The sequence below is a fragment of the Phacochoerus africanus genome, chromosome 8, assembly GCF_016906955.1.
Source record: "Phacochoerus africanus isolate WHEZ1 chromosome 8, ROS_Pafr_v1, whole genome shotgun sequence".
Lineage (NCBI taxonomy): Eukaryota > Metazoa > Chordata > Mammalia > Artiodactyla > Suidae > Phacochoerus > Phacochoerus africanus.
This window is the reverse complement of record NC_062551.1, coordinates 96395738-96408108: the sequence shown is the minus strand read 5'-3', so window position 1 is coordinate 96408108 and position 12371 is coordinate 96395738. Positions and strand designations below refer to the sequence as shown.

Here is a 12371-nt window from a genome sequence, read left to right as displayed (position 1 = left end):
CCTGGCCTTGCTCAGTGGGTTAAAGATCCGGCGTTGCTGTGAGCTGTGGTGTGGGTTGCAGACGCGGCTCAGATCCAGCGTTGCTGTGGCTCTGGCGTAGGCCGGGGGCTACAGCTCCGATTCGACCCCTAGCCTGGGAACCTCCATATGCCGCGGGAGCGGCCCAAGAAATAGCAAAAAGACAAAAAAAAAAAATATATATATATATATCAGAAGCAAGAAGTGAGCAGGAGCTGGTGCAGAAGGTACTCAGGGCAGAAGAAGCAGGGAGAGGAGGACGCCCAGGTGGGCACAGGATCTCAACTCGCTCAACCAAATTCCCCGAGCATCACACAATCAGGCTCTCAGCCTGCTCTGCAGAAATCTGCAGGGGCAGGAAACACAAGGCAGTCAACACAACAGCCTTCCTGGAACTCAATATACTGAAGCTGGCCAAGGACAAAGAAAACTGCGAAAGCCAACCAAACAGAAAAGTCCAAAAGACAAGTAAGTTCTCCAGCTGACCTCAGTTGAGACTCTGAGCTCCCATCAAGACTCAGGAGAGGTAGCTCCTGTTGAGGCGCAGTGGACACGAATCTGACTAGTATCCACGAGGACGGAGGTTCAACCCGTGGCCTTGCTCAGTGGGTTAAGGATCTGGAGTCGCCGTGAGCTGTGGTGTAGGTCACAAACAAGGCTCGGATCTCCCTCAACTGTCTCTCCCACTGCCCTTGCTCCACCCCCCTTCTCATCCCATCATGGGGGAACCCCTGACACGGATGGAGCCCACCCTGAGTCTCAGGCATGTTAGAGCAGTCAGTCACTGGAGCATTACAACACCCCACAAGGCAAGTAGTCATTATCCTCCTCGTGAAGACGAGAAAATGGAGGTGCAGAAGTTAAGTGATGGGACCGATCTCACAGACAAGGGTGCTAGAGCTGGGATTTAAAATCAGGCCATATAGTTTCAGAGTCTAAGCACTTAACCAAATGCAATTCTGTCTCTCCTCCTGAAATGCTATTTATTCTTTTACCTTGCCTGGCTCTTACTGAACATTGTAAAGTAGAACATAAACAAACTGTTCCTATTGAATCATGGTGGACTCTGAACCCAGGCAGGAAGAAATCACTCAACTGCTAGCAACAGAAATGTGGTAACTGGCCAGCTCTCAGGGCAGCCTCAGCAACTTTAGAGTGAGGGGCTTCCTATGTAACAATTAGCATCTTCTCCAAAAAACCTTGTCCTACAACATTAGAAGAGAGGAGTTCTGGTCTGTCACTTATTAGCTGAGAAAGCTGTTTATGGGGAAAAAAAATCTTATAATCTAGTGGATTTTCCAGGTTTCTTAAGTATGAAAATCAGGATTATTAAGAACATTCTATCCACATTACAGGCAGGCTGTGTGTTAGATGAAAGTAGCTTGCAAACTGATAAACAAAATACAGTTATTTACCTATGTAATTGAGGTGTAATCAATTCTCAGGACGGGTTTCAGAAATGGAAAAATATCAAAGCCTACCTCCATCTAAAACAATTTTAATGCCACAAGCAGATGAGGTACCTGGAACAAATAAGTACCAAGAGAAGACTTTTCTGAGCACCACAGGAGTTTAAGGAAATGCAGCTCTGTTTCTGGGAATAAGCAAAGAACACCCAGCATCAAGGAGCTGCTGGTGTGTCTCAGTGCAGCACAGAACGTGGGCAGATGGGACTCACGGGTACAGAACAAACATGGTAAGGAGGTTTACAAACAAGGCCCAGCCTCCTAATTCCCACCCGGAACCCCTCAGATGACCCAAGAGATCCCATGTAAGCTTAGTTACAAATGTCATGGGAGGCCGGGCCAGCCTTCAGCTCACGGTACACACCTGTGCTTAGCGTGGAATGGAAAACAGGTGTTTTAAGAGAGCAACCATAAAAGGTATTTCTGCACATCTGAAGAGTCTGTATCTCCCTTCTCCATAAAGCCTTTTTTTTTTTTCTTTTTCTGGTTAATGATCACATGCGAATCACTTAATTCACCTAATGCTTAACTAAAACACTATCTTGCTTTATAGACTAAATATATTCCTGAAGCCATTTTTAAAGTATTTTCCTATTTTCCAAGTTTCTAACAGCATCCAAGAATCACTCTCATTTGAAATTTTCTAGTTACTCTAATTATAAACCAGAGAAGGCAAGGAGTAAGTGGGAAGAGAGGGAGGGCTCTCCTCTGACAAGAGCAGACTCACAAGCCCCGCACACCTGCACCTCAACCAAGTGCCAAGGAACAAGTCTTGAATTTCTGGAAAAACCCAAGCAAATGTTCTATGCTAAATTGATTTCACCATCCTCACCAGTTCAGTAAAGACAAGTTTCTGTGTGGCGAGTCCCTGGGGTCTCCAGGCAGTAGCAAGTATCGGGCTGGCGGTTCCTGGGCACCTGCTGAGAACATGGCTCTCTGCACACCCTTACCCACCACTACCCTGAGCAGGAGCCGTAATGGGCTCTGCCCCCAGAGGAAGCCAGGCTTCAGGGGTCTAGAGCAGCAGAGGTGGACAGGAATCCAGGCCGGCCCGATTCTAAGCCTGCTCTTATTCCTCAACTAATTTTAATAAACTATTTTGAATCCTCAAATATCAACGTGAACTTTAAAATGCTTAGTTTCTAGGGTTTCTTGAGAGTCCCGGGAGAGCTGTAAAGAAATGGTTATGGCTATCCACCATCAGAGATGGCATCGAAATGTATGGGCTGCCCCAAACTTCAAGTCTAATAACAAAGAACCACCCTTAAAATCATCCTATGAAGCCCCATCTTTTGGGCACGAGAAGTCTTACATTGGTGTTTCCTAACTGCAGTAGATGGACTGTGTAATAGGACTTCACGTCTTCTGACAGGAACTTCACACTGAATCCCGTTTCCTTAAACAGCATTTCTCGGCTGTCTTTTGTCGGCCAGTACTGTGCACATTTAACCTAAATTTAAGAACGTGGATATGATTCTTTTAGTTCACAGACATTATGAAACCATAAAAAGCTGGAAAGGAAAACAAACCACATACACGGTGTATATTTTTCAAGTACCAAAATCTAAGAATAGTCACACTTCGTTTTATGTTCAATGTATTTCAGTAAGACTGACATCTTACAAAAAGCAGGTTTGTAAAATGTTCCTCTAACTTATACATTAAAGAAAACATAATTAGATATCATGTTCATAAAATAAAAATCATCTGTCATTTTTCTTTTCTTTTCCTTTTTAGGGCTGCACTGGCGGCATATGGAAGTTCCCAGGCTAAGAATCAAAATTGGAGCTACAGCTGCCAGCCTATACCACAGCCATAACAACATGGGATCCGAGCCACGTCTGTAACTGATACCACAGCTCATGGCAACGCTGGGTCCCCCACCCCTGAGGCCAGGGATCAAACCCACATCCTCATGGATACTAGTCGGATTTGTTTCTGCAATGCCCCAATGGGAACTCCCATTTGTCACTTCTAAAGCAGATAATTTATATTTTAACATCATACTGGCATTCACTCTGCTTCTAAAAATATCAAACTCTTGAAAGGATCTTACCTTCAAACAGTACTGAAAGGCTTTATTTTATAATATTTTCCATAAATAACCATTAATCTATTAAATACTGCATATCTAGAAACAACATTCATACTTACTAAAATCATGTCAGGGAGAGAATAGGAAGATAAGCCCCCTTTCTCTAGAGTTGTTACAATTTGGCGTAACTGCTGATGATGGAATTCATATTCATGATAATCAAAGCATCTCCCAAAAAATCAAATTATGAAGCCAGCAGGACAGGTAAGGTGAGACAGAGCCACTTCATTATGAAAAAAACACCAGAAAAACACCCTTGTAAAAATATGGAAAAAAAAAAAAAAAAAAGGAGTTCCCATCATGGTGCAATGGTTAACGAATCCGACTAGGAACCATGAGGTTGCGGGTTCGGTCCCTGTCCTTGCTCAGTGGATTGATGACCCGGCGTTGCCGTGAGCTGTGGTGTAGGTTGCAGACGCGGCTTGGATCCTGTGTTGCTGTGGCTCTGGCGTAGGCCAGTGGCTATAGCTCCGATTCGACCCCTAGCCTGGGAACCTCCATGTGCCGTGGGAGCAGCCCAAAGAAATAGCAAAAAGACCAAAAAAAAACAAAAAAAATTTGGCCACTCTACCTTTTTTAACTCACAAAGACCTACAAATAACAAACAATAGAAAATGCCTCCAGGAGTTCCCATTGTGGCTCAGCAGGTTAAGGACCCAACATTGTCCCTGTGAAGATGCAAGTTCAATCTCTGGCCTCGCTCAGTGGGTTAAGGATCCGGCATTACCACCAGCTGTGGTGTAGGTCACAGATGCAGCTCAGATCTAGTGTTACTGAGGCTGTGGGCCAGGCCACAGCTGTAGCTCTAATTTGACCCCTGAACCAGGAATTTCCATATGCTGCACGTGAGGCTGTAAAAAGGAAAAAAAAAAAAAAAAAAAAAGAATCCAAATGCAGTAGCTCAGGTCACTGAGGAGGTGCAGGTTCGATCCCTGACCCTGCACAGTGGGTTAAAGGATCCAGTATTGCCGCCATTGTGGCTCAGATTCAATCTCTGGTCCAGAAACTTCCATATGTCACAGGTACGGCCATGAAAAAAAAAAGAGAGAGAGAAAAGAAACAGAGGCTAACTAAACTAAAGGTAAAAGAGGTGAATAAACACAACAGACGATGTCTAAAGAGAAAAAGAACATCTTTTTAAATAAAAAAGAAAGGAAGAGTGAGTCAAATAGGATTAGAGAAAATGTGGCAAATACAAAAAACAGGCAAAGAAAATCTAACACATATATAATAGGAGGCCCCACAGAACACCAAAGCAAGCAAGGGAACAAAATAAATGTTAACAAGTATAATTCAATACTTTTTTCTTTAAAGAAAGAAAAAATATTTGAAATCCACACTGGAAGAACACACTATGCCCCTGGACAAACTGACCCAGCATGACCAACACTGACATATTTCAGTAAAATTAATGGAATTTGAAGGAAAAAAGTCCTATGGGTAACAGAGGTTTAAAAAAAAAATAAGCAACTTATAAAGGAAATAAAATTAGATGTCTGTCTGGCTTTGACAGTAGTTTGTAATGTCAGAGGAAATGAAATAACACATTCAAGTTGCTCAAAGAAAAGCAAATGTGAACCAAAGATTTTATACCCTGCCAAACTGACTTGAGCACTGGGACAGCAAATAAATCATCCAGAACGGAAGAAACAGGGACTACAGTGTCCCTGAGTCCTTCCTTAGGATCCTTTTGGGTAAGAGCTGCAGACAGAGTAATGGAGAGACACAGCAGTATGCACACATGTACACGAAGCAATATGAGAGATTGTAAAGCACTATAAACCCTGGCAGTGTAGGCGAAGTGCAACTTCAAAAACAATAGAATGGGGGTAGTTCCCATCCTGGCTCAGTGGTTACTGAACCTGACTGGTATCCACGAGGACTCAGGTTTGATCCCCAGCCTCAGTCAGTGGGTTAAGGATCTGGCACTGCCGTGTCTGTGGTGTAGGCCCTGGCTACAGCTCCAATTTGACCCCTAGCCTGGGAATCTTCATATGCCATGGGTGAGGCCCTAAAAAGACAAAAGACAACAAAACAACAAAAAATCAGAATGGGGAAAACAAAAATTTTCAACTTTTTTCAGTGGTTATTTTGATAATGAAGTTTTGTTATTATGAGTATATTCTCTGTGTAACATGGGACAAAGTAAAAGAGTCATTATCAGATGTTCTACATCCCTAGTGTCTCTGAGAACCAGAATTTATGGCCTGGAAAAAGGTTGTAACAGATGTAAAGCAGAAAGGGTTAAGCCACCTCTCACAGTTCTGCATTTGAATACTGAGGTATGTTATCTTAACACAAACATTTTTTTTTCTTAGCTCTGTTTACTGAAAGGGTAACAATAAATATCCCTATTTTTGTTGTGACCTTGAGGCACTATTGCCCAAGAAAAGAAACCGAGGCTCCTTAAAGAAATAGCTGATTCTTACAGAGGAGTTTTAAGATGAGCCTGCAGTATGGGGTCAGAACAGACAGCAAGAAAGCAAGAAACAAGACTCTTAGGCTTGTTTCAGAAGAACTCAGGGCCCAACTTGAAGAGACTTCTGCTGGCCCTGGAGGGACAATTTGACTACAATAGGGATAATAACTGTAATTGAGTGAAATGAATCAAATACCTTGAAATTCATGACTTCACAGTAACTGATCCCCTCCTGCCCCTGCCCCTACAGCAAGGAAACCTAAGTGATCACATACTGAGGACACTAGGGAATTAGCTTTTTTTTTTTTTTTTTTGCCATTTCTGGGGTCGCTCCCATGGCACATGGAGGTTCCCAGGCTAGGGGTTCAATCAGAGCCGTAGCCACCGGCCTAAGACAGAGCCACAGCAACGCAGGATCCGAGCCGCATCTGCGACCTACACCACAGCTCACGGCAACGCCGGATCCTTAACCCACTGAGCAAGGCCAGGGATCGAACCCGCAACCTCATGGTTCCTAGTCAGATTCGTTGACCACTGAGCCAGACAGGAACTCAGGGAATTAGCTTTTTTTGAAGACTGCTTTTCCTATACATATATGGTAAAGTAACAAGAGTGGGAGGGTTTTTTTTTTTAACAGAAATATTCCAACAAAATCTCAAGACTGCTTTGTCTAAATGACAAAACTGGAATATCACTACTTTATAACCGCTATCAATTAAGGAGCTGCGCACTGACTAGCAACAGCTGACTAACAACAGTATCATCACTATGCTGATAAACAATATCACCCAGAAGGATTAAACCCAAACCTCATGAAGCATCTAGATCCAATCACTGCAAAAGTGATTTCTAATTTCTGGTGGCAGTCTTATCTCTTTAACACAGTAATTATACTGCAAAGTGAGGAATAAAGCTTATAAATCCTCTAGCTTACAATGCTTCTCAAACTGTCCAAACCACAGTGATCTGTAATCACAGTGGGAAGCACAAAACCACCCTAAGTGACTACTGCTGACTCTAGGGGCACTGTGGTATAGCAACGCCACTTCAGATCAGAAACACTTCACCACAACTGAAGACCACTAAAAAGAAGGAAAAATCAGGAAGCTTAGGAAGTAAAGTGGACTCAAGGCTTAGGGCTGTAAGAGACCTGACAGACAGTACTCTCCAATCTGGTGTCTGACAGAAGAGGACCCTAAAGCCACAGAAGTTGAAAGACTTAAGCAATGTAACACCACTAGTCGCCAGTGGGACTAGATTGCACTTCAAACATTAATACATTTATATATCCCCACACTTACTATCTCATGAGCTGAGAGCCGATGGTAACTTAACAAAGATTTGAAAAACCTGTCACTTTTATCTTTTACAAAATTTCCAAGATTTTGGTAATAATAACTGTAAAGGTTCTAATAAAGCCTAGGGATTCCAAAGGTCTATATACTACTAGTCAGTATTTGTCACATCATACTTATACTTGGTGGAGGATAGCGGTCTGCGATTGATATTTAAATATTTATGTAAGAAAGGAAAGGAGACATTAGTTCTGGCCAGAAACACCCTACTAGCTTTTAGCAATTAAAGACCAAAACGAACAAATGAATATCCCCAAAGAAATACGAAAATACTTATAAGTTAATAACCACAGGCAGTACACAAAATTGTAAATATCAAGTATTACTCACCGATTCTTTCTCCACAACTCGGTTCAGCATGACGACTGCTTTGGTCTTTTGCTGCCAAACCATGAGCCAGAAATGACAACCTGTATTAGGAAGCGGACCCTGTGAGAACAGAGAAGAAAAAGTAGGTATATGAGAAAGGGATGAGCAAGGCACCAAGGAAGCTGCTTCAGGTAAGCGTCTTTTTCCAGAAGAGTGCATCTGATCATACCGAGGACATGGAGACCTGAAATCCACTTCAAATACAAAATAGGACCAGGGGTTCCCACTGTGCCACAGACGTTAAGGATCAGCATTGTCTCTGCAGCAGCTTGGGTAGCTGTAGAGATGTGGGTTCAGTCCTTGGCCTGGGAAGTTCCATGTGCTGGGGGCTTGGCCAAAATAAAATAAAAAAAAGGATGTATCAGGAGTTCCCGTCGTGGCGCAGTGGTTAACGAATCCAACTAGGAACCATGAGGTTGTGGGTTTGATTCCTGGCCTTGCTCAGTGGGTTGAGGATTTGGCATTGCTGTGAGCTGTGGTGTAGGTCACAGACAAGGCTCGGATCCTGCATTGCTGTGGCTGTGGTATAGGCCGGTGGCTACAGCTCCAATTCGACCCCTAGCCTGGGAACCTCCATATGCCGCGGGAGTGGCCCTAGAAAAGGCAAAAAGACAAAAAAGAAAAAAAAAAGGAAAAAGAAAAGGATGTATCGTTTCATCAATACAGTCATTCCTTAACCTTCTGTTAGTGGTTCTGAAAGGGGAAGGAGGTTCTCAGCCATTCCACTTAGCAGCAGTACTGCCAATTTCCTCCTGCAAAATGGAGATCTATACCAGACATGGAGAGAGAGAGAGAGATATCCTTATGCATTTGGGGGGGGGGGTGTCTCTATAGCATGTGAAAGTTTCTGGGCCAGGGATTAAACCCTTGCCACAGCAGTGACAATGCCAGATCCTTACCCCACTGCACCACAAGGGAACTCCTTTAGCTACATTTTACTTATTATTTTGTCTTTTGAGGGCCGCACCCACAGCATATGGAGGTTCCCAGGTTAGGGGTCTAATCGGAGCTATAGCCACTGGCCTATACCACAGCCACAGCCACAGCCACACCAGATCCGAGCTGAGTCTGTGACCCACACCACAGTCCATGGCAATGCCAGATCCTTTATCTCACTGATTGAGGCCAGGGACCGAACCCACAACCTCATGGTTCCTAGTCAGATTCGTTAACCACTGAGCCACGACAGGAACTCCCCTCCTTCAGCTACATTTTAAAGCAGACCAACCACAAAAGCAGCAGTGAGGTATCTGGTCCAGATCACACACTTGCCTGTGTTAAGATGTAACTCCTCCGAGCCTCTGCTATGTCAACCAAGCTGGCGTTAATATAATCATTTTCAACATTCTGCAGTTTAACACGACTATGATCATCTGAAATAGAGAGTAAACCATACTGTCATTCAAACGTGCCATTTCTCTTAAAATTTTATTTATTTAAAATTTTATTTTTCTGTTTATAGCCGCCACCTGCAGCATATGGAAGTTCCCAAGGTAAGGGTAGAATCCAAGCCGCACACGCAACCTACAGAGCAGCTTACAGCAACACCACTGAGCAAGGCCATGGATCGAACCCACATCCTCACAGACACTATTTTGGGTTCTTAACCTGCTCAGCCACAACAGGAACTCCTCTTTTTTATTTTAATTTTCTGGGTATTTATAAAATGACAGAAGAAAATAAATTGGACAAAGTCAAATAAATTAGCACCACAGGAGAGGTTAAGTCAAATCCCAAATTATGCTCTTTTTATTTTTTATTTTTTTTGGCTAAGCCCACAGCATGCAGAAGTTTCCGGGCTAGGGGTCGAACCTACACCATAGCAGTGACCCAAGCCACAGCAGTGACAATGCCAGATCCTTAATGAGCTGAGCCACCAGGGAACTCCAATTACTCCCTTTTTAAAAAGGGATGCAAAGATGAAATCCTTTTGTTACTGTATGTTAAAAGGAAATGCTTCTGCTTGTGTAGATTAGGTATTGTTTAACTAGAAAAACAAACCAAAGAGCAAAACGTAAGTAAAAAGAATAAAGCATTTATCTTCCTAAAAGTAAAAGGATGGAAGCTTCTTGGTGCCTAAGAACTAATAAGTCTACCTACAAAAACCAATGGCCTCAAATAAATAAGGCCAGACTCCACAGTAACTACATTTCATTCTCTTCATTCCTCAACAGATCTGCATTCAACTAAATTTAAATAATTTTAACTATATTTAGACTAAGTGCTAAACTATATTTATTTAATATACTTGGAATATTCCAATTCTTTAAAGGACAACTAAAGATGCTTCATTACTTAGGCTGTGTTATAGGAGTTCAGATATACCTCTAGTTTTTGAAAGTAAAAATCTCACAGATTTAGAATTCATGCTTAAATATGTGGAACACACAACTTTACCTTGGATTGTGTTGGTGGGAAGGGAAAAGAAGTATGACACTGGGAGAGAAAGCACATGTATAACAGCAGAATTGGCATTAACTTGAATTCCACATATGATCGTCAGAGGCACATGACTGAATTATAAACTAAACTCACATCTGATGTCTAAGTGGACAACACGTTCTATTAAAAACTGCTCCCCCTGAGCAAATAACAACCATTCTCTCCCCTACTTTTAAACTAAAAAGAACTGTTCACATTATCTCTATATGAAAGCAAATGTTAAATGGCTTTAGTTTCACATGTCAATTTACCTTCAGTTTCACACAACAATTTATCTGAGATGTTTCGGCAGGATTGAACCTAAGACCTCTGTAAATATTACATGCCATTTGCCAACAGGAAAAGGGAAGATCTTGTTATAGTAAATTACTGATACTAGTGTTCTCGGAAAGATGATGTCAACACTTAAAAAAAAAAGTCACTTCTTTTTAATAGTCTGATCACCCTTTAACTGTTATATTATGGGAGAAAGTAGAAAGGTCAGCTACATAATTAAAATAAAGATCATCTACCTTCTAGATAACACATATCAAGAGAATAACATGTGCTTTTTAAAATGCTACAGCCTCCCTAAAATTCAAGTCCCACTAAAATATAATGCCAAAGGAATGTATTTCCTCATGTTGTAATCACAGAAAGAACACAAACCCCAAAGATTAATCATATCTATTGCACAAGTGAAAAAAGAAATTTGGCAAAAGAAGCAACAATGCATAAGCACCAGGCAGGTTCCCTTCCATAGCCCTTGGAATTGGGGCTTATCTGGCAGGTCATCCAGACCCTTCCATGGCAGTGGAGGAAATAGGCCTGGGCAGAGACAGAGGTGCCCTCTAAAGGGTACCAACACCCTGCCCTCTGAACTCACTGTTCTTTTCCCTCTGGTGTGAACATGGACCCCAGGTGTCACTCCGGTTCATAAAAAACACCAATCACACACCCACATAAGTACAGAGCCATTCCTTGGAGCCCCAGCGCTGACCAGTGAGGAGCAGGGTGCTACCCTAAAGGCACCCCTATGAAAGGAAGGTAATCCTTGGGAAAGCGGTAGCTACTCAGGACTGGCTAAGAAATGTTTGTTCAACCTATATTTTTAATTCAGAACTGACTGATTTTTTTAAAAAAACTCTCCGAATCACCTACACCATTTTAATTCTTCCATTAAGATTAATAAAAAATGAAAAGTAGGTAACTCTTTGATTAAGAAGAGAATCAATCTGTGTAGAGAAAAAACTGAGTTTCTTGTATTAAATAAAACATATCCCTTTAAAACTATATACAAATACCCGCAAGTGACACAGGTCCCCTTAAACCTGAGGGTCTCCTCCCCCAGGTCACAGCTGGTCTGTGCGAAATCTGAAGGGTTCACTCCAAATCAAACTTTCAACTTCCGAATTAGGAAAAACCCAGAAAGCCACATGCTTGCTCCTCTCCCAGAGGAGTTAATTCTGCATAGGAACCTCTGAGATGAGTGTCAAGATGTCAGAGCCCCCTAAGCTCTGGGTCCCCAGTCGCAGCACCCACAACCTTCCTTAGGGGACGGCCATCTCCCCGCCCTGTCTTCAAAGGGTCCACAGAGGGAGAAAGTGACAGGGATTCTCACTTTGCCACACAACAGGCCACTAAAGCAAACAGACCATACTGCACAGGAAACCTAATTGCTCAACAACCACCAGCGGCAGAACGCAGGGATGAGCGCTTCCTCCTGCCAGGGAGGTGGCAGCCTGGGGAGGTGGCGGCCTCAGAGGGGCCAGCTCCCTCGGCCCCGCCCTCTCGGGCTGTTTTCTGAGAAACGGCGGCATCTGTCAAGAAATGACTGGCTCGAACCACAGCCTTAGCTGACAACAGAGCTAAGCAGCCTTTTCAACACTGTCACAATGAGCTTTTTTTAAACACCACCCCCCACAACTGGCTTCACCTTTTATCATTATTACAAAGATATCTTCTGGAAAGTCCGTCAGGTCAAATAGGAAGGGTTCACATTTACTGGAGAGAGATCAGGATTAACAGAAGCTGGGAAGAAGTCCGACCATCAGAACAGCACAGATTCTGCCCCCACCCCCGCCCCCAATCTCCACGGAGGACAGTGGCCTGCAGCACGGATTTCCATGGTACACAGCACTTCCCTGCCAGGAACGCAGCGCGTGCGACAGCTGTGTCAACCTTCCTCGACCCTCCAAGGAGAAGGCGTGAGGCACCAAGAACATGAA

The 12371-nt window shown here is 43.1% G+C and overlaps 1 protein-coding gene across 3 annotated transcripts in view; it reads right to left on the bottom strand.

Annotated features, from left to right (window-relative positions):
- The window catches only part of PTPN2 (protein tyrosine phosphatase non-receptor type 2), a 77200-nt gene that overhangs the window by 22113 nt on the left and 42716 nt on the right, over nt 1-12371 (bottom strand). For 2 of the 3 annotated variants that reach the window (XM_047793613.1, XM_047793612.1), the window contains exons 3-5: nt 8995-9095; nt 7684-7782; nt 2797-2934 (exon numbers count right to left, since the gene is read on the bottom strand). In XM_047793613.1, the coding sequence (XP_047649569.1) occupies nt 2797-2934; nt 7684-7782; nt 8995-9095 (338 nt within the window). The remainder of the gene's footprint in view (nt 1-2796; nt 2935-7683; nt 7783-8994; nt 9096-12371) is intronic. The other variant, XM_047793614.1, reaches the window with a different exon arrangement.